General features: G+C 41.5%; 1 protein-coding gene across 7 annotated transcripts in view; it reads left to right on the forward strand.

Annotated features, from left to right (window-relative positions):
* Nucleotides 1–22,759, forward strand: part of rtel1 (regulator of telomere elongation helicase 1) — a 123,744-nt gene that overhangs the window by 36,789 nt on the left and 64,196 nt on the right. For all 7 annotated transcript variants that reach the window (XR_013500294.1, XR_013500295.1, XM_078236490.1 and 4 more), the window contains exons 13-23: nucleotides 3,653–3,750; nucleotides 5,015–5,070; nucleotides 7,724–7,798; nucleotides 8,476–8,557; nucleotides 13,537–13,669; nucleotides 14,587–14,700; nucleotides 15,595–15,635; nucleotides 17,630–17,715; nucleotides 19,098–19,175; nucleotides 19,325–19,402; nucleotides 20,764–20,910. Coding sequence is in view for 5 of the 7 variants with exons in the window: in XM_078236490.1 (XP_078092616.1) it covers nucleotides 3,653–3,750; nucleotides 5,015–5,070; nucleotides 7,724–7,798; nucleotides 8,476–8,557; nucleotides 13,537–13,669; nucleotides 14,587–14,700; nucleotides 15,595–15,635; nucleotides 17,630–17,715; nucleotides 19,098–19,175; nucleotides 19,325–19,402; nucleotides 20,764–20,910 (988 nt within the window). In the remaining 2 variants the exon portion in view is untranslated. The remainder of the gene's footprint in view (nucleotides 1–3,652; nucleotides 3,751–5,014; nucleotides 5,071–7,723; nucleotides 7,799–8,475; nucleotides 8,558–13,536; nucleotides 13,670–14,586; nucleotides 14,701–15,594; nucleotides 15,636–17,629; nucleotides 17,716–19,097; nucleotides 19,176–19,324; nucleotides 19,403–20,763; nucleotides 20,911–22,759) is intronic.

The raw sequence follows: 22,759 nt of genomic DNA on the forward strand, positions 1-22,759 counted from the left end.
CAGCTGAAGATGGCTGGGCCTAGGATACAACCCTGTGGGTATATAATACATACTGGTGTTTTAATTTGAGATCTAATCACACAAACCTCTGGCTGTGGAACATTCACTTGTGCACTGTTTGAGAGCAGATATCCACTCCATCTGACGAAGGAGCAGTGCTCTGAAAGCTTATGGTATTTGCTACCAAATAAACCTGTTGGACTTTAACCTGGTGTTGTGAGACTTCTTAATGTGGAACATTCATCCAGATGATTAAATCATTGAAACTTTCCAATTCTTATTAGTTAACATTTCTAATTACAACAACAGTGGAAGGCTAATTACAACAATATTCGGCAGGAACTGAAGAATGTAGATTGGGGGCAGATGTTTGAGGGCAAATCAACGTCTGGCATGTGGGAGATTTTCAAGTGTAAGTTGATAGGGATTCAAGACCGGCACATTCCTGTAATGATGAAGGATAAGTATGGCAAGTTTTGGGAACCTTGGATAACGAGAGATATTGTGAGCCTAGTCAAAGAGAAAAAGGAAGCATTTGTCAAAGCTAGGAGGCTGGGAACACACAAAGCAAGTGTGGAATACAAGGAAAGTAGAAAGAAACTTAAGCAAGGAGTAAGAAGAACTAAAAGGGGTCATGAAAAAGCATTAACCAGCAGGATTAAGGAAAATCCCAAGGCTTTTTACACATATATAAAGAGCAAGAGGGGAGCCAGGGAGAGGGTTGGCCCACTCGAGGACAAGGGAGGAAATCTATGTGTGGAGCCAGAGGAAATGGGCCAGGTATTAAATGAGTACTTTGCGTCAGTATTCACCAAAGAGAAGGACTTGGTGGATGATGAGTCTGGGAAAGGATGTGTAGATAGTTTGAGTCATGTTGAGATCAAAAAGGAGGAGGTATTGGGGTTCTTGAGAAACATCAAAGTAGACAAGTCTCCAGGGGCTGATGGGATATACCCCAGAATACTGAGAGAGGCAAGGGAAGAAATTGCTGGGGCCTTGAGAGAAATCTTTGTATCCTCACTGGCTAGAGGGGAGATCCCAGAGGATTGGAGAATAGCCAATGTTGTTCCTTTGTTTAAGAATGGTAGCAAGAATAATCCAGGTAATTACAGGCCGGTGAGCCTTACATCAGTGGTAGGGAAATTATTGGAGAGGATTCTTCGAGACAGGATTTATTCCCACTTGGAAATAAGTGGACGTATTAGTGAGAGGCAACATGGTTTTGTGAAGGGGAGGTCGTATCTCACAAACTTGATCGAGTTTTTCGAGGAAGTGGCAAAGATGATTGATGAGGGTAGGGCAGTGGATGTTGTCTACATAGACTTCAATAAGGCCTTTGACAAGGACCCTAATGGCAGACTGGTGCAGAAGGTGAAGTCGCCTGGGATCAGAGGTGAGCTGGCAAGGTGGCTACAAAACTGGCTCGGTCAAAGAAGACAGAGGGTAGCAGTGGAAGGGTGCGTTTCTGAATGGAGGGCTGTGACAAGTGGTGCTCCTCAGGGATTAGTGCTGGGACCTTTGCTGTTTGTAATATATATAAATGATCTGCAGAAAATGTAACTGGATTGATTAGTAAGTTTGCGGACGACACAAAGGTTGGTGGATTTGCGGATAGCAATGAGGACCATCAGAGGATACAGCAGGATATAGGTCAGTTGGAGACTTGGGCGGAGAGATGGCAGATGGAGTTTAATCCGGACAAATGTGAGGTAATGCATTTTGGAAGGTCTAATACAGATAGAAAATATACAGTAAATGGCAGAACCCTTAGGAGTATTGATAGGCAGAGGGATCTGGGTGTACAGGTACACAGGTCACTGAAAGTGGCAATGCAGGTGGAGAAGGTAGTCAAGAAGGCAGACGGCATGCTTGCCTTCATCGGCCGGGGTATTGAGTTTAAAAATTGGCAAGTCATGTTGCAGCTTTATAGAACCTTAGTTAGGCCGCACTTGGAATATAGTGTTCAATTCTGGTCGCCACACTACCAGAAGGATGTGGAGGCTTTGGAGAGGGTACAGAAAAGATTTACCAGGATGTTGCCTGGTATGGAGGGCATCAGCTTTGAGGAGAGGTTGGAGAAACTTGGTTTGTTCTCACTGGAGCGACGGAGGTTGAGGGGAGACCTGATAGAAGTCTACAAGATTATGAGAGGCATGGACAGAGTGGATAGTCAGAAGCTTTTTCCCAGGGTGGAAGAGTCAATTACTAGGGGACATAGGTTTAAGGTGCGGGGGGCAAGTTTTAAAAGAGATATACGAGGCAGATTTTTTACACAGAGAGTAGTGGGTGCCTGGAACTCGGTGCCGGGGGAGGTAGTGGAAGCGGATACAGTAGTGACTTTTAAGGTGCGTCTTGACAAGTACATGAATGAGATGGGAATAGAGGGATATGGTCCCTGGAAGCGTAGGGGGTTTTAGTTAAGTCGGGCAGCATGGTCGGTGCAGGCTTGGAGGGCCGAAGGGCCTGTTCCTGTGCTGTAATTTTCTTTGTTCGTTGTTCTTGAAACTCTATTTTCTGCAGTACACTCTCCTGTGGGTTGAGAATTTTAATGCGTTTAACACTGTTGGTAGTTATGAAGTTGCAGTACATAAAGCATTTCAAAGGGTTTACAGTACAGAAACAGGTAGTTTAGCCCAACATGTCTATGTTGGTATTTATGCATCTCATCGGCATCCTCTTATCTTCATATCACCATATATCAGAGTACCATCGATGCCTTTTCCTCCCATACTTACCTAACTTCCCCTCAAATACATTTAGGCTATTTGCTTCAACGACTCCCATGTTCTATGTTCACACTACCCTTGAAGTAAAGAAAATTCCTCAATCTTGGTGGGTGGGTTGAGGCTTTGTTTTTGTTGGGAAAATTCTAATGGGAGATGAGGGCAGTTTTGTCCCTGACTATCCTCATATTGCACCGGTGCAGGATGGTGGAATGTATCCACCGGAAATGGCACCAGTTTGGACTTGCTCGGAAGTTGCTGCCAAATCCTGGTTTCCGAACAGCAACAAAGACAATGCAGTATTTATTTTTGAACTCTTTGGCTGAATTGATCAGCCACCTTGACAGAGCAGCAAGGTGCTGTTCCATGTGGCTCCTGTGGGACAGAGGCCCAGAAAATGCCATTATTGATATCAGCACCTGCCCCCTTTATTGCAATGGTGTGACGCATAAATATTAAACATAGACATGTTGGGCTGAACAACAGTTCTCTTTGTCATATAATCCTTTGAATTTCTTAGTGTACTGTGATTTTGTAACCAGTCATAGGACTAAATATATTTAAGTTCTCAACTCACAGGGGAAAGTAATTCAGAAAATAATGTAACCATTTAGGTTCCCAGGAAATGTTAGCTAATAAAGAACACAGAAAGGTTCAGCACAGGAACAGGCCCTTCGGCCCTCCAAGCCCGTGCAGATCATGATGCCCTAACTAAATGAAAAAAAATCCTTCTCCCCTTACTGTGACCCTATTGCTCTATTCATGTACCCATCCAAATGCCTCTTAAATGTTGCTAATGTATCTGCTTCCACCACCTCATCTGGCAGTACGTTCCAGGCACCCACCACTCCCTGCATGAAAAACTTCCCTCCCTTGGGCATTAATTATTCATTTTCCTCTAACTAATATGGCGTGATCTTCATTTCCAGTTTCATCTTTGAATTGTTCGCACGAGCTCAGATTACTTTCCAAAACAAGTCTGCAATTTTAGAAGCACTGGAACAGACCATGAGTGCCCTGTCAGAGCGTAAGTATTTGATTTAGTTTGTCTTTTCCATTTTGTTGCATCTCTCACAAATGAACAGAATTTTGGATTGATATTTTCTTATGGCTATGGACGCCACAGCGGTTAACACTGCTGCCTCACAGAGCCAGGGATCCGGGTTCAATTCGGGCTTGGGTGACTATCTGTGTGGAGTTTGTACATTCTCCCCGTGTGTCTGCATGGGCTTCCTCCGGGTACTCCGGTTTCCTCCCACACTCCAAAGATGTGCGGGTTAGGTGGATTGGCCATGCCCTTTAGTGTCCCAAGATGTGTCAGTTAGGGGGATCAGTGGGGTTACAGGATTAGGGCTTTTTAAAAATACTTTTCCAATTCAATCAAATCAAGTCCAATTCAGAGTCTAAACAAGTTGAGACATTTCCGATCCAAGCTGACAAGACAGGGCCTCCACTCCTGTCTTGGGCCTGATCTACATGAGCCAAGCTGATTGAAGTAGGTGCAGACTCACCTCCTCCAAGGCTTGATCTTATTTGCATCTTAGCCAAAAGGCCGAGGTGCTGCTTTTAAAAATTGCTTCAAATGAAGCTTAAATGTAACCCAATTACCTCATTAGGGCTTTGGGTAAGATGCTCTTGTCGGAGAGTCGGTGCTGACTCGATGGGCCGAATGACCTCCTTCTGCACTGTAGGGATTCAATGATCTTCATGACGCATCTATCATTTATTCGATAATGAAGTATATATAAATTTACTTGAATATTTTTGTTGTGTATGTTGAATCTGCCAAAAACTTTAGCTGATTGCGTTTGGAGGAGCGAACTGGTGAATAACTGATATCGAAAATCCAGTTATTCTCTCCACAATGAGATTGAGGGGGCTGAGGTAGACTTTCGAACATCAACCAGTAAATAGCACCACAAGAAAATTACTTGTGTTAATGATTCAAATAAATTTGTGCAGGAGCGTCCTGTGTAAATATTCATTCAGTTATAATAATCTTGAATGTTTCGGACATTTGTATTAACATCCGTATATTTTCAGTTCATGTACTTTGCTCAATTCGGACAGTGGAAACATACTTGCTGTGAATTACCTTCACTTGGGAGAATGTAGTTCGCAAATGGATAGCAACAAGGTGTTCATTGTGATTAGTTCTGTTCTAGCAATGCCTTAAGTTGGTTTCAGACCATGCCTGTGTGTCCCCTTCCCAAAAACTTGTCACATTAATCAAAATGCTGACATAGTTGGAGCTTGAGATTAAACTGACTTCTTTGTCCACCCGTCTGTAGGCAGTGGAATATTCACCAATACAAGTGGACTACAGAAGGTAGCTGACATTCTTGAGGTAAGATGCGGTGTCAAATTGCAATAATCTAAAATGGTTTTGAATAAAATTGTCTTTTTCTTTAATAACTTGATCTAAGTCCTTTGTGCAAATGATTTATACTTGTTGCAGAAGTGTAATTATGCCTGCAGTTAACTTGAACTGAACGCACAATGCTGAGTGTTCAGTTTATGAAATAAACCTAAAGTTGATTATGGAAATGAGATGTAGTCTGGAACATAAAGAGCGATGTGTGCACACAGGTTTGCACTATCCATCTGTTACGTGTTAAAAGTAGTGTGTGTTTCCAGGAATTGTGAAGCTAATGCAATAATGCACCTATTAGTGATGTTGTGAATATATTTGCTGCCCCCCACTGGATGGCTTTGCAATGCTTTAATTCTTTCCCTGTTGATCTGAATTGCCTTCCTCAGCATCCCCGCACACTTCAGCACCCTTTTTCCCCTACCGTCCATAACCTTGTGCTGGATGAATTCAATGAATGGTTGAGGGGGAGTGCCAACACTTGGCAGCCTACCTGATCACTATCTCAGGTTAAGCTTTGTTCACGGCCTTGGCACTCTCTGACCTGAGCTGAGTTTCCTACCTTGTGTCCGTAGCAAAGACAACCTCTATAGGATTGGTTGTTTCTGAACTTGACATGGCCCCTTTGCTGCTGAAACCCTCATCTCGACCTTTGTTACCTTTTGACTAATTTCAGTGCTCTCATGGTCTGCTTCCTGTCATATAAGGGTCTGGCACAAATAGGGATAATGTGGGACTGAGAACCATACTGCCCACAGAGATGTAATAGAGCACATGATCTGCACCACAGACACTGACGTTGAACAGAGATGTGCAGAACCAAGCATGGAAACTGCTCCTAGCTTGTACCTTTTACTGTAGTTTTGTAAATGGTTCTAGTCGTCAATAAAGACTACTTCAGTCCTATCAAACTCTAACCAAAATCTTGCAACACCTCAGTTTTTTTTTCATAATCTATAACCTTTAATAACCATTAAATTTCCTATGCAAAATAAAATATGTCAAATTTCCTGATTGCAACTTCATAGTTTGTGCGTCATCTCCACTGAGATGATAAGATGACATTACATCTGATAAACATAGATCACCGCCAGGTGCGGCATTCACTTTGTTTTAAGACATAGAATTATGGACAGTACTTCCATAAATTTCAGCTCATCCAAAACTTTGCTGCTTGTGGAAGAAGCAGATAATGGTAGTATAGATGATATAGTGGTTTAGATGCATAACAACATTGCAATGATTAGCTATTCAACCTAACTTTTTTCAACTTGGAAGGATGATTTGGTTGTTATGATGAGGCACTAACTTAGGTTATCAAATCACTGTGTGAGCAGGTTGGCTATATTGAAAACCACATACTTTTTAATAAGCTAACAGGATTGTTGTCAGAGGAGCACTTTTGATTATAGTTTAAAGCTTATTTATTAGTGTCACAAGTAGGCTTATATTAACACTGCAATGAAGTTAATGTGAAAATCCGCTCGTCACCACACTACAGCACCTGTTCGGATACACTGAGGAAAAATTTAGCATGGCTAATGCACCTAACCAGCACGTTTTTCGAACTGTGGCAGGAAACTGGAGCATCCGGAGGAAATCCATGCAGACATGGGGAGAATGCGCAGACTCCACACAGATAATGACTCAAGCCGGGATTTGAACCCGAGTCCCTGGCGCTGAGAAGCAGCAGTGCTAAGCACTGTGCCACCCTCTATGAAGTTGCCTGTGAAACTATTATTTTTAAATTGTTGCTGATGTAATTGGAACAATTGTAAGTTGACAGCAAAATAAATGGAATATTTTCAATATAGAGCTCTAAATGCCATGGGTGTGAATTGTGTAAGGTTAACCAGCTTGCAGTCCCATCTGTTTTCTTAATGGCCAAGGCTTTGAATTCTTGGGAATAACAGCATGTTCTCTTTTTAATTTGTCCCCTGATGAGTGTTTCCTTTCCTGCTGCCTTTCTAGCATTGGATGGGAAAGGAAGAGAAAATCACTACTTCCTTTTTAATTTTATAAACATGTCTTGTAATAAGTACTGTCCATAATTATATGTCTTAAAACAAAGTGAATGCCGCACCTGGCGGTGATCTATGTTTATCAGATGTAATGTCATCTTATCATCTCAGTGGAGATGACGCACAAACTATGAAGTTGCAATCAGGAAATTTGACATATTTTATTTTGCATAGGAAATTTAATGGTTATTAAAGGTTATAGATTATGAAAAAAAAACTGGCAAATCTGATGCAGGGAAACTGTTCGCTGTGGTGAAGAGTCAGGAACGAGGGGATGGATGGGAACTAGCAGAAACAAATCAGAGCTAGTTCAGCAGAGATTGAAAATTTCCAGCAGAGGAGCAGGAACCCGAGCCTCCTATAGCAGACCATTTGCTACAACAGTGATCGTCCAGCAGTGAAACGCTGTCTGGAAGCAGTGGTAAAAGTGAAAGTCGCTAGAATCCAAAGGCCAGCTGACAAAACAGGATTTGGCCCAAAATGAAGCTGATTTCAGTCTTGGATCCAACACAGCAGCTGACTTAAATAGTGCACTGAAAGATACCCAATTACATATTATAGATAAGTATTGGAGCTAATGGTTACAATAAATCTACCTTTCTTTTCAGATTGTTTTCTGTGGCAATCCTCCAGAGGGTACTACACCACACACCATGGGGCAGAATGTGACCAAGCATTACAAGGTTATTTTGGAATTTAATCTTTTTTAAAATGGTGTTCCAGCAGTATTATTACACCAGAGTCAACATCATTGACTTTTCTGCAATGTTTAGTTGTTTTTCAAAGTTGCCAATTAAATTTATCATGTTTTCTTGCAGCATGGCATAGTGGTTAGCACCGCTGCCCCACAGCGCCAGGGATCCTGGTTTAATTCCAGCCTCGGGTGACTGTGGAGTTCTCCCTGTGTCTGCGTGGGATTCCTCCGGGTGCTCCGGTTTCCTCCCACAGTCCAAAGATGTGCGGGTTAGGTTGATTGACCATGCTAAATTGCCCCATAGTGTCAGGGGGCTAGCAGGGTAAATACATGGCGCTAGGGGGATAGGGCCTGGGTGGATTGTGGTTGGTGCGGACTCAATAAACCGAATGGCCTCCTGCATTGTAGGGATTCTATCATACATGTTAAGACTGTAAATTTACCAGTGCCAGGAAGTTAGTCTGTGGCTACTTCTGCCTGCTTCCTTCACACACACTATTCTACATACAACATGTAAATTTGCTTATGTACTTAAAATGCTGCCATCATTTTTAAAAATATCTTTATTTGTTACTGATTACTGAGTTTTGCCCGGATGTTTTCATAGTTGCCAGCTTCTTATTTTTTTGCTGCTATGATTAATTTACGCATTTCATTTTCCCGTAGGTTCATGTACACCCAGATAATAGTGGGAAGAAGAAGCAGCAGAGAACTGATTTATGGACTTCATCAGTTACAAAAAAACAAGGTACAAATCTGATCGTAATAGCTTAAACTGGCAATAGAACAATCCCAACAAAAGTTAAATTAACTGATTATTCATTCCTTGCTGTTTATGGATTCTTGGGTTTTTACTGTGTAAAGTAACTATTTTGGTTTTCCTATTTACTACAAATGTATACGCTTCAATGTCAGTCGTTTTTTTTCTCAGAGACACAAGAAAATGCTAAATATAAGTTTCTGTTTTTCCTTCCAGATACAGATAAATTCCGTTTTTACGAAATGGGTTGGGGCCAAGTTCATTCTGTAAAAATTGAATTTCCTTAAAACTGGTATTGTGTTGTTCACCCTGAGAATTATAGTAAAATACACAAAGATATTAATAATATTGGAAAATAAAACATGTCAGGTTGTGTTTTTCCTTCATTATTAAATACCTAGCCTACTGTATATGATTGCCTAATCACAACTTTATACATTATTGTGACAGGTAGGTGAATCAGAGGACCGCAATTATGGGGAGCAGTCAGTGCCACAACATGCGTAACTGTCAGTTTTCAATCCAATCACATTCATTCCTTAAAACAGACATATCCAGTAAAATTGTACTACGTAAAAACGGGATTTACCTGTAATCCAGTTAGTCACTATGGAGCAAAACTACTTTACTATAGATGGGCAGTTCATTTTTACTGTCACAATTAACTTCACCTAGCAGCGCAGAAGAGTGGAACAATGTCACAGGTAACTCGGTTGTCATTATAAAGTCATATTTTGTCTGTAATTTAGATATTTATCTGCATTTTCTTTTATTTCTGTATGGTAGCACAGTGGTTAGCACTGCTGCCTCACAGCGCTGCCTCACAGCGCCAGGGACCCGAGTTCGATTCCCGACTTGGGTCACTGTCTGTGTGGAATTTGCACATTCCCCCAGTGTCTGCGTAGGTTTCCTCCAGATGCTCCTGTTTCCTCGCACATTCTGAACGACGTGCTGGTTAGGTGCATTGACCTGAACAGGCACCAGACTGGCGACTAGGGGGATGCAGTGTTAATGTAAGCCTTACTTGTGACTAATAAATAAACAATCTGTGTAAACTCATCACATTGGCATTGTACCCTCCTCCCAGTGGTGGCACTGCAGTGCCTCGGCATTACAACATATTAGATGAGGGATAACATTTAATCAGGGTAGCAGGAATGCTCCAGCTCTTGCATCGGACTGACAGCATGGAAACAGGCCATTCAGCCCAACTGGTCAATTCTGATGTTTATGCTTCACATGAACCTCCACCTGCCCATATAACCCTTTGTTTTTCTCACATAGAAATAAATCTGCATAAACGTATGTATGTTATATATCTTAACTATTCCAAGTGAGCACAATAGCATAAGAAATTGTAACAGGAGTAGCCTTGGACCTGTTCTTCCATTCAGTACAATCATGGCAGATCTTTTTTCCATTTTCCTCCCTGCACTCCATATCTTTTTGTTCCCCAAGAGATCAAAAACCTATCTATCTTGACCTTAAATATCCTCAGCGATGGAGTATCCACAACCTTATGGGACTGAGATTTCCAAAGATTCACAATTTTGAGAGTGGATAAATTTTCCTCATCACAATTCCTCTGCGCCCCCACCCCACCCACCCCGGGAGGAAACATCCTCTCGGTGCCTATACCCTGTCAAGCCTCTGATGAATCTTGTACAATAGCATTCCACGTTCTGATCACTCTTTGGATCAAGAAGTTTATCCTGAATTCTCTATTGGATTTACTGGTCACAAGTTTGGGTGTTCTCCACAAGTGGAAACATGGGCTGGGATTATCTGACCTCTCCCAAGGCAGGGATTCAACAGTTCCACTGTTGTGAATGCAGTTTTGGCTGAGTGCCAAATTCTCCACTTTCACTGGCAGCGGTGGCGGGCCATACAAGACCCAAGAACTCTGGCCATTATCTCTATTCCTATCAGAACTTAGAAGTTTTAAGAAACCTATTACCTTCAAATAAAACAGAACCAAGAAATTTTTATAACCGCTGGTCAAAAAACAGAAGCTTTCAAATAATTTGCTTATGTTTCATTCAGTTGGTTAGCACTGCTCCCTCACAGCACCAGGGACCCAGGTTGCATTCTGGCCTTGGGTAACTCTCCGTGTGGAGTTTGCACGTTCACCCCGTGTCTGCGTGGATTTCCACAGGACGCTCCAGTTTCCCCCTCCTGCCCAAAGATGTGTATGTTAGGTGGATTGGCCATGCTAAATTGCCCCTTGGTGCCCAAAAATGTGTAAGTGGATTAGCCATGGTAAATGTGCGCAGTTGCAGGGATCGGCTTAGGGGAGGGCCTGGGTGGGATGCTCTTTCAGAGGGTCGGTCCAGGCTTGATTGCCTGAATCGGCTCTTTCTGCAATGCAGAGATTCTGTGGTTCTAATTCCATTAGCAACCCCTCAGATAATCGAGCGGTCCATACTTAAAGTAGCCTGGAGGCATAGTAGGAAAAACTCTGGATTGCTTCTCCATTATGATGGCCATTTGCTTTCAATACCATTCTGGCAATGAATCATATCTGCTGTACGTTTAAATTCTGGGCTTTTGTCCAAAAATGTATCAAATAGAAATATTGAATTTTTAAACTTCGGAAGAATGATTCAGTTGAAGTTACCAGAAAAAGTTCTTTGCAGAACCCTAATGATGTGTAATCAACTGTTTAAAGTTGATTTATTTATTAGTCACAAGTAGGCTTACATTAATACTGCAATGAAGTTACTGTGAAAATCCCCTAGTGGCCATACACCAGCACCTGTTCGGATACACTGAGGGATAATTTAGCATGGGCAATGCACCTAACCAGCACGTCTTTCAGACTGTGGGAGGAAACCGGAACATCCGGAGGAAACCCACAGACACGGGGAGAACGTGCAGACTCCACACAGACAGTGACCCAAGGCGGGAATCGAACCCTGGCGTTGTGAGGTGGTACTTGAAATTTCTCTTTACCTGGTACTTCGCTTTTCATAAGCTCCTTGATCCAAAAGTCACTGGTGTAGTGAAGCCATGTGTTGGGGTTGGATGTGGTTATCTAGCTCCTATGCCGCTAAAGCTGCAGATTATCAATGAGTTAATGTAATATAACCTTGCACAGAGGGAGGCAAGTGGTATGGAGCAGTAGTAACCAGAGCAAATGATCTTGTAAGCGATTGATTATATTCTTCTTGATTGTTACTTTAAAAAAAAGGGACAGTAATCCTGTTGAACATCAAAGAGAGGTGATGAGATGGTAATACTGTTGAACATCAAGGAGAGGTGGTTAGATTCTCTCCTTTGTTGGAGATAGCCATTGTCTGGCACTTGTGTCCTGTGGTTAAATTGTAAATCCTAACCTTTGGCCAAAGGTAATATGGCGCACATCATTTGTCAAGTAGGAATGAAACTAAAGAGGGAGAATCGCTTGGTACAACCATGTTGAGTTAGTTGATTTGATTCGTTGACAATTGAGTATAAGTAAACTAAAATTATTAAAATTAGTCAACATGAACTTGTCTGCACCTTGATGCCATGTTCAGTTAAATGCTGCCTTGATGTCATGGGCAGTCACTCTCACCTTGCTTCTGGAATTCTGCTCTTTTTTTGTCCATATTTGTACGAAGGCTGTATTGAAGCCAGGAGCTGAGCGGCCCTGACAGAACCCAAACTGAGCATTGGTGAGAAGTCTGTTGGCTGTCCAGTGCCACTAGGTGACACAATCGATGGTACTTTCTATCACTTTGCTGATAATTGAGGATAGACTGATAGGGCAGAATTGTCTGGGTTGTTTTTACCTTTTTTTTGTGGAAAGACTAGACAATTTTCCACGTTGACGGGTACTTAGTATTTCACTTTTCATAAAGTCCCTGATCTAAAATTCACTGGTGTAGTGAAGCCATGTATTGGGGTTGAATATGGTTATCTCGCTCCTATGCCGGCAAAGCTGCAGATTATCAAGGAGTTAATGTAATATAACCTTGCATAGTGGGAGGCAAGTGGCATGGAGCAGTAGTAACCAGAGCAAAGAAGCGATTGACTGATTATATTTGTAGCTCTTCTGGGACAGCTTGGCTAGGGACATGGCGAGAATGATCAAAAAGATTAAACTTCTATAATTTTTTTAAAAAATCTATTAAATATTACATAAATGGGCAGCTTTTGGAAACTTTAAATTAGTTGCCTGAGAGTTGTGTTCGAAGAATATAGATTTATTTAACTCATCGATGAAGGATTTTGATGCAGTGAGTAATGAAAATTATTCACTCCAGCTGGAGACATTAATTTAAAATTCTGGGTAAGAAGTTGAGAGAGGGAGACATTTTGTTCCATAGAACATGGAAGCTTTGCAATGTGGAGTAGTTCATTCAGAAACCACTACACTGTGCATAATGGTAATTTCACTGAACTAGTAATAGAGAGGCCCAGGCTCGTTTCTTGGGGATCCAGGTTCAAATCTGATAACTGTCTCTGATGTGAGTTAAATTAAGGGTTAAGAATTTTAAGTTTTGGTTTCAGTTTGTGAATTGGGGTTATTTACTTTCAGTTTGGTTTAGTATACCTGTTTGCGTATACAAGGTATGCTTGAACTTTTGGCCCATCTATGAATCTATGCATTTATACGATTTATATATTAAAAAGTAATATTTAGATCTATTATTTTATAATTGTTGCTCCTTTGTTTGCAGCAGGGACCGGAATATGGGTTAAATGAAGTGGTACAAGTGCTATATCTAGTTCAGCATGTAGACTGTAACTTGCTCATAACTTGTATAAATTATCAAGTCATCCTATTTATTTATACAAAAATGTACATCCCTCAATATTTTACTAAATGTCCCCAACTTAATTTAAAAACTGGGACAGAGAAAACCTACTTACAAAAGTTCTCTGTTAAGATATCCAGTGTCTTTTCGGGATAAGTTTAGATATTATGACATCCAATTCTTCATTGTTTTTTGCCTTTGTGAAAAATATAATTATGTTGACAGGAAAGATTTTAAGTTACTGGTGCTTCTGCCCTGGCTACAGCATGGCTGAGCTGGTACGCCAAGGAGTTCAGTCGATCATCCTAACAAGTGGTACCCTTGCTCCATTGTCCTCTTTCACTTCAGAAATGCAAATGTGAGTATATTCAAAAACAACATGTAGAAATATATTAAAGCACTTGCATTGTTTTCAACACTGTCACCAACTGAAAATCGAATACAATTATGGTGTATAATGTAAGTATGAACTTTACAAGCTCGCCATGTCTCAATCAATGCTTCAAGCAATGCAGGCTCAGAATGAAACAATTACGAGGCACAGGATGCAGTCATCTTGTAACAATCATAGAATCATAGAAACCCTACAGTACAGAAAGAGGCCATTTGGCCCATCGAGTCTGCACCGACCACAATCCCACCCAGGCCCTACGCCCATGTCCCTACATATTCTACCCGCTAATCCCTCTAATCTACGCATCCCAGGACAATAAGGGGCAATTTTAGCTTGGCCAATCAACCTAACCCGCACATCTTTGGACTGTGGGAGGAAACCGGAGCACCCGGAGGAAACCCACGCAGACACGAGGAGAATGTGCAAACTCCACACAGACAGTGACCGAAGCCGGAAATCGAACCCAGGTCCCTGGAGCTGTGAAGCAGCAGTGTTAACCACTGTGCTACCGTGCCGCCCACTTCCATTTATACAGTTGGGCCAGTGCCACTGTGACTAAACTATTCCAATTTGAAAGAACAAAACCCTCCTGCATTTTGTACACATGATTGGTAAATCAGTAACAATCTGAAGTTTTTTAATGAGTGGATCTAACGACTTGAACTTGTTTGGAGAAAAATCACTGGCTTTCTTAACTATTGATATGAATGTTTCCCTGGTTCTGTTAGAATAATATTATTGAATGTTTAAACATGTATACTGTTAAGTATCACAGTGTTTATTGAAATCTTTACAACATTTTCTTCTTTGAATAATGATGCATATGTGCTTAACCGGCTAATACATTTATATTAATACATGCCTGCCAATACATCTTTTAGCCCCTTTCCTGTCAGTCTGGAAAATCCTCATGTGATTGGCAAACACCAAATATGGATTGGGATTGTACCAAAAGGCCCTGATGGAGTACAGTTAAGCTCTGCCTATAACCAAAGGTGAGGTGCAAATTTATATGAAAGCCAATACAAAATAGTTATAGGTTATTGACAAGACACAGCTACTGAGCAGAAGATGGATTTTTGGTGTCTTATATGTATGCTTGCTGTGTTCTTTTGTGACAGAGCCTTTTTTTTCTGGCAAAAGGGGTCAGAAAAGACATTCAAAACTCATAGTTAATTTCTCTGATTCACGGAGGTTTATGGGATTATTAAAGTGACAACTGAACAAGAGGGAGAACAGTTTGAATCAAATGCTGACTGAAGGAGACTGCATGAAAGCTCATAATGCAACAAACAACGAGGTTGATGAGAACAAAATACAACGGATGCTAGAATTCTGAGATAAAGACAAAAAATGGTGGAAATGCTCAGCAGGTGTGGCTGCATCTGTAGAAAGTGAAACAAGAGTTGGCATTTTAGCTGCTGCAAGATCATCAGTCTGAAATGTTAACTCTGTTTCTCTCTCTCTACAAACATTGAGGCTTGTCTAATTAAAAAAAAAAAGATCTGCACATGGGTTACTGAGTTCCCGCAGGCGCTCCACAGAAAAACATTTAGATTTCAAACCGGTTGGATTTCTGACGGGAACTAGTAACATTGGTGTGCCTCTTCACATTACGTTTAGACAAATGAATGGTTTGTGAAAGGTTTTTTGAAAGTCACAGCATTCTGACCACACAGTACTTTTGAATGCAGTGTTTTTTTAAAGATGTATTTTTGTGTAACTTGAACCAGAACTGGGACTCCTTTTGCTAATGGTTCAGTTGCACTATTTTTAATAATTTGTGCTGACAAACCCTCAGAAACCTTTAATTCGGCAGTATCTAATGTGTAATTGAATGTGGAAAGTGTTATGGCTCTTAATTGTGACGGAAACTATTCTCACTTTAGGTTTTCACCTGAGTACATGTCATCTCTTGGAAAAACAATGGGTGAGTAGGTGCATTTTGTTTCCAAATGGAGATTAAGTCACTGTGGCTGTTATTTCTAATAGAGATGAAAATAGAGATAGATCTTGAAAGGTACAAGTGTTTTTTCTTCAATTGCCAGGCGTGGGAATCACTGGCAAGGTCAGCATTTATTACCCATTACTTATTGTCCTTGGCAAGTTGATGGTGAGTCTTCTTGAATAGCTGTAGTTCATTTGGATTATAGATTTTTGTAGGAGCTCTGATGTGGAGAAGTTTGCTAGCTAATCTCAGAGGACGGTTAAGAGTTAATCACATTGTAGTGTATCTGGAATTCCAAAAGTCAGAACAAATAAGGACAGCAGGTTTCATTCCCTAAAGGACATTAGTGAGCTAGTTAGGTTCTGGTAGTTTCATGGACATCATTGTCGATACTGGCGTTTAATTCCTTATTTATTTAATTAGCTGTATTAAATTCCCAACCATCATGGTGAGATTTGCATTTGTCTCTGAGGATTGTTAATCCAGACCATTGGATCATGAGTCCGTAACAAATACTGTGCTATTTTACCCTACGCCTGCTGAATGTTAAATGCAATAGTCTCCTCTGCCCGTTCAATTTAATAGACCTTTGCTTGTAAATGCAGGGATCAGAAATTTCTGCCATTTGGCAGAATTCTGACATTTGAATAATAGAATTTCATCCTTTAAATTTTTTTCCAACCTCCTCCTCCTCCTCTCCCCTTGGCTGGAGCTGCCTCCAGGACTGCCAAAGCCTGGAGGAGAGAGTCTCAAAGCCCAGACAATCTCTGCTATTAAGGAGGCCAGGAGCAGGCTCTGGGGAGCTGGCAGTCATCCCACCAGGAGGACAAGCTCTGCTGTAGCTTACTTTGTGGAGACACAGGATATGGCAGGCCTGGAATTGGATTTGAAGGGTTGGGAGTGGGAATGATGCCGGGAATGGGAGGGAGTGAGCGACAGAGCTGGGGATCAGAAATTCCTGAGCAGTAAGTGGAGTCTGGGCTCGGAAGGCTAAGGGTAGAGTGGTGGTGGGAGCAGTGGAGCCAGAACTCGCAAGGTGTGGTGGGGTGGTGTCGTAGCGGAGACAAGTCTACGTGGCCTTCAGCAAACCCAAGGGAGTAGGAAGGGAGAGGGTGCAGCAGAGTCTAAGCCTGATGCAGAAGTCTTGTTTTTCCCTGGAAGTCTTGAAAAGGGTGAATGCAGAAAATGCACCAAAACTCGAAATTCTCAAAGTTCCTGAAGTAGATTCTACACTGTGCATTATTTATTCATTTGTTAAATCAAAAGAGAGTGTGATGTTTAAACCTGGGCACTGAAAGGGAAGGTGCAAAGGTCGATGATTTCTGATTGTCAGCAAAAACGAAAAGACAGACTTCTTTGCTGCCTTAAAAATGTCACAAAACATAAGCATTATTTTCTTTATTGAGTGAGATGTTAAACTATCATTAGCTTTAAAATGCAAAATGTTGCAAAACTTATCCACAGGCCATTTAAGTCTTGAGATGAGAAATTTCTTCACTCAAAGATTTGTGAACCTTTGGCATTCTCTATCCCAGAAAGTTGTGGATGCTCAACATTGGGTATATTCAAGATGGTGGCCAATAGATTTTTGGGTATTAAGGGATATGGGGATTGTGCGGGAGCGTGGAATTGAGGTAGAAGATCCACCATGATCTTGTTGAGTGGTGGAGCAAGCTCAAAGGGCCAAATAACCTATTCCAGTTCCTATTTGATTTGTTCTTACATTCTTGTCACAAACTGTAGTTTATAAAAATTACGCATTGCTACAGAATGCCAAACAAATATTACATGGTTCTGGACAGATTCCACTTCTCTTCAGAAATAAAGCATTTGATACTGGGTGGTTTCTGTACATCAAAAGAAAAAGTTAAGAAAAATGTTTTAAAATGCTTCTTTGCAAACCTTGGCCTGGATGTTTTAAATAACTTCCCGAATCAAGTACTTTAATTACACACCTGGTTTTTCCTTGCTTCCAGTCAATCTGTCTAGAGTGGTTCCAAATGGTTTATTGGTTTTCTTCCCATCATACCCCGTCATGGATAAAAGCCTTGAGTTCTGGAAGGTAAGTGACCACACATAATTTATTTTTTTAATTGATTCATGGGACAGGATGTGGGCAGAGCTGGCAAGCCAAGTGTTTATTATCCATCCCTATATTACTGGCCTACTTGGCCAGTTCAGTGGGTAGTTAAGAGTCAGCCACATTGCTGTGGGTCACACATTGGCAAGGATAGTGGCACAGTGAAAATGTTACTGGACTGTAATCCAGAGGCCCTGACTAATGTTGGCCGGGGGAGGAGAGACCCAACTGATTTGCTAATGTCCTTAAGGGGTGAAAATCTTGCCTGCCCTAGCCCACATGTGACTCCAGACCCTAACAATATGGTTGATTTATAACTGCCCTCTCAAATGGCCCAGTAAACCATTGTACAAAGTCATAACGGAATAACATTGGGCAGACCATACAGCATTCCCTCAGCACTGGAAATGACATCGGCATATCCAACCCTATTGACCTTCCTTACTAACATCTGGGACTTGTGCCAAAATTGGAAGAGCTCTCTCACAGGCTAGTCAAGCAACAGCCTGACATAGACATACCGACCAGCAAGAAGTACACTGCAGAGGTGGTGGCACAGTGGTATATGTGAGGGAGGACATTGCCTTGGGAATCCTCAATATTGACTTCAAACCCCATGAGGACTTGCAACATCAAACTAAACATGAGCAAGGAAACCTACTTCTGATTACTACCCACGGCTTCCCTCAGCTGATGAATCAAAAATTCTCCCTGTTGAGCACCACTTGAAGTGCTGAGAATGGTAAGGGTACAGAACAAACTCTGGGTGGGGTGGGGTGCATCAATGTCCATCACCAAGAATGGCTCAGTAGTATCACTACTGATTGAGCTGGATGATCCATCTCAGCCTTCTCCTGAGGTTCCCATCATCACAGATGTCTTCAGCTAATCTGATTCACTCACGCGATATCAAGAAACAACTAAAGGCACTGGGCACTGCAAAGGCTCTGAGCCCAAATAATACTCCAGCAAAGGTACTGAAGACTTGTGCCCTCGGCCAAGCTGTTCCAGTCCAGCTACGACACTGGCATCGACTCAGCAATGTGGAAAATTGCCCAGGTATGTATGCCCTGTCCAGAAAAAGTAGAACAAATCCTGTGGCACTTGCAAAACAATAACCAAACCCATGGCCACTACCATCTAGAAGGACAGGAGCTGCAGATATCTAGGAACACCACCACATGGAAATTCCCATCCAAGTCACTCACCATCCTGACTTGGAAGCATATCGCTGTTCCTTCACTGTCGCTGGGTCAAAATCCTGGAATGCCTTTCCTAGCAGCACTGTGGGTGTATCTATGTCTTAGGGACTGTAGTGGTTCAAGAAGGCAGCTCACCACCATTTAAATTATTCTTTTCAACAGGAGCAGGGCATTTCCAATAGAATTGAAGAGATAAAACCTATCTTTGTGGAAGTAAAAGGCAAGGGATCATTTACAGAGGTTTGATTTTATTTTTTCACTGCTTTGTAAATCTGCATATCTGATTTTATTCACACTAAAAAATTAAATTCTGCAGCAATTTAAGTATCCTTGGCATTTTCCCCCGAGTTTGTGATTATTTTACCTTGCTATTGGCAAATTTCTTCCAGGTTATGGATGCATACTATGATAAAGTGAGTGATCCAAAGTCAAATGGAGCTTGTTTCTATGCAGTGTGCAGAGGAAAGGTAAGAAACTAGATGCAGTGTACAAGTGTACAATCCCTCAACAAGGAAGTATTGTTTTAATAGTCAGGTAATTTTTAGAATTATAGAATCCCTACAGTGCAGAAGGGGACCATTCAGCCCATTGAGTCTGTACTGACTCTCCTACCGAGCATCTTATCCAGGCCCTATCCCTGTAATCCTGCCTATTTACCCCTCTAATCCACCTAACCTACACATAATTTGACATTAAGGAGCAATTTAATATGGCCAATCAACCTAACCTGCACATTTTTGGACTGTGGAGGAAACCGGTGCATCCGGAGGAAACCCACGCAGACATGCGGAGAACGTGCAAACTCCACACAGTCACCCAAGGCTGGAATCAAATCCGGGTCCCTGGAGCTCTGAGGCAGCAGTGTTCCATCATGGCACCCTTCTCGATTATGCACAGTAGCTGAATTAAATCCAAAATGTTGCCTGTACCTATGATTGTTGGCTGTGCTCTCTGAGTAGTGCTAGCAAATGCAAGTACAGTTAGCAAGCAACTTGCATTTATATTTTGATTTTGAAAAATAACTCCTGGTACATCATGGGGACAGGTGTGGATAGGGAGGAATAGAATTGCAAATCTAAAAAAATGGGATTAGGCAGAGTCGTCAAAAGCTTGATCATAGTGATAGGTTACAGAATGTTGCTGAAGTGGCCTGAAGTGACATCGACAACTAGAAATAATCCAGGCCATGGGAGGTAATGTAGTTGTGTTTTCGTAAGATTAGCAAATTATATCAAACCATGTACAATATCCTAATGCAAAGCTTTGAGAGTAAGTGTATATTTGTGGCAGTGTAGGTTAGTGCATATTCATTTCGTACTGCTTTGAACCCAGGCCAGCGTGATGGAATGAAATTTTCCTGATTCTACAGGTATAAATTCACATCTATGATGTGAATTTGGGTGAATTAGGGATGGCATGGTGGCACAGTGATTAGCACTGCAGCGTCACAGTGCCAGGGAGCCGGGTTCAATTCTGACCTCGGGTGACTGTCTGTGTGGAGTTTGCACATTCTCCCCATGTCTGCGTGGATTTCCTCCGGGTGCTCCAGTTTCCTCCCACAGTCCAAAGATGTGCAGGTTAGGTGGATTGGCTATGCTAAATTGACCCTTCGTGTCAGGGGGACTAGCAGGGTAAATACGTGGGGTTACAGGGATAGGGCCTGGGTAGGATTGTTGTAGGTGCAAACTCGATGGGCTAAGTGGCCGCCTCCTGTACTGTAAGGATGCTATGGTTTGACCCTAATCAATTTATTTTTGTATATACAAAGATTTAGTTACTGGAAATTTGCAAAGACATATGTTATGTTGCTGTATCTGTTGTTCTTTAGGCCAGTGAAGGCTTGGATTTTGCGGATACGAATGGGCGAGGTGTAATTGTCACTGGTTTGCCGTTTCCGCCTCGGATGGACCCTCGAGTAGTGCTAAAGATGCAATTCCTTGATGAAATGAGATCAAAATGTGTCGGAAATGTTCGGGTAATGTATTTCACTGTTTAATAGACCTGGCCCTTTAACAATCATCTGGTTGAAAGATTTATTTTGTGCTTATGATATTTTATTGATAATCTTATTTGATGATAGTCATTCATCTATAAATTAAACCTGTATAAAGTTCCAAATATTCTCTTTTTGAACACTTGTCCCAAATTACAGGTGTTAATTTAAGGATAAACACATTAAACCAAATTTAACTGTTCAAATGATACATAAACATTTTTGTATTTTTTTGATGGATAAATCGTACACCATTCATTTAAGAGTGTTGCTGATGATTGTTTTGATTAAATAGATCTATACAAAGGTACGCTTTTATGCAGAATGCAAATACAATCTGTTTTGAATTTTAAAAATCAACATCGCACTAGCTTTGGCCTGTTGGTAAAATGAATTATCTTTACACTGGGGCAAATTGGTTAAACAGTACCAATGACTTTAGCTTCTTTTGCTAAGGCTGTTAAAACATTTGAACAAAAGCGTAATAGTGTGGATGCTAGAAATTTGAAATGAAAATGGAAAATGAAAGACCCAACACCTCTGACAGCATCTATGAAGAGAAAAGCAGAGTTAATGTTTCAGACATAAAAATTTCCGACGGCATGGTGGCACAGTGGTTAGCACTGCTGCCTCACAGTGCCAGGGATCCGGGTTCAATTCCGGCCTTGGGTGACTGTCTGTGTGGAGTTTGCACGTTCTCCTCGTGTCTGTGTGGGTTTCCTCCGGGTGCTCCGGTTTCCTCCCACAGTCCAAAGATGTGCGGGTTAGTTTGATTGGCTATGCCAAATTGTCCATAGTGTCGGGGGAGTGACACGGTAAATACGTGGGGTTACGGGAATACGACCTGGGTTAGATTATGGTCGGTACAGACTTGATGGGCGGAATGGCCTCTTTCTGCACTATAGGATTCTACGATCCTAAGTTCTGATGATATGAGAGTTTTTAGCAAGCGAAACAAGGTAGGGCAACAAAAAGGATGTTCTGTTATAGGGTAGAGGGGAGGAGAGACAAATGACAAAAGGTGCAAGGTCAAAAAGAGTGCTAATGGGACAAATAAAGGAACAAAAGATATGTCTGGAAGTGTGAATGGCAGAATCACGAACAGCAAAAAAACGTTAAACCAAAACCAGCAAAGCAAAATGAAACAAAAAAGAATGCAAAGGTTAATATGGTTGAACTTGCTGTTGGAAGAGGGAAGCTGGAATGGGTCTAGTCAAAAGATGAGATGCAGTTCCTCAAGCTTACTTTGAACTTCATTGGAAAACCACAAGAACAGGGAGAAAGAGTTCAGAGTGGGAGCAAGGTGGAGAATTAAAATGGCAGGTGGCCAGAAGCTCAGGGCAAGCCTACGAACTGAATGGCGTTGTTATACATAACGGTCACCCAATCTGCATTTGGTCACATCTCAAATGTGGAAGAGATCACGTGAGCAACAATGCAGTATATTGAATTGCTGCTTCACCTGGTAGGGAGTGTTTTGGGGTGTTGAATGATGAGAAGGGAGGAGGTAAAATGGCAGGTGTTGTATCTCCTGTGCTCTTGTGTGAAGGAAAAGGGTTATTGGGGTTGATTGTGGAGCGGACCAGGGTGTTGGGAGGGAATGGCCCCTTCAGAATGCTGAAAGGGATGGGGAAAGCGCATTTAGTGGTGGCAGAAATGGAAGTAATTCTGTTTTCTAGGTAGCATTTATTCTAGAAATTAAATAGTAAATTAACAAAACAAAGCTGATCACATCTGTTTGATGGAGTAATTTGTCATTAATACATGCAAAAAAAAAGTTTATGTAATTCAGGATGTCATTTTGTTCAGATACAAATATCACATGAATTAA

This window comes from Mustelus asterias, chromosome 20 (assembly GCF_964213995.1).
Source record: "Mustelus asterias chromosome 20, sMusAst1.hap1.1, whole genome shotgun sequence".
Classification (NCBI taxonomy): domain Eukaryota; kingdom Metazoa; phylum Chordata; class Chondrichthyes; order Carcharhiniformes; family Triakidae; genus Mustelus; species Mustelus asterias.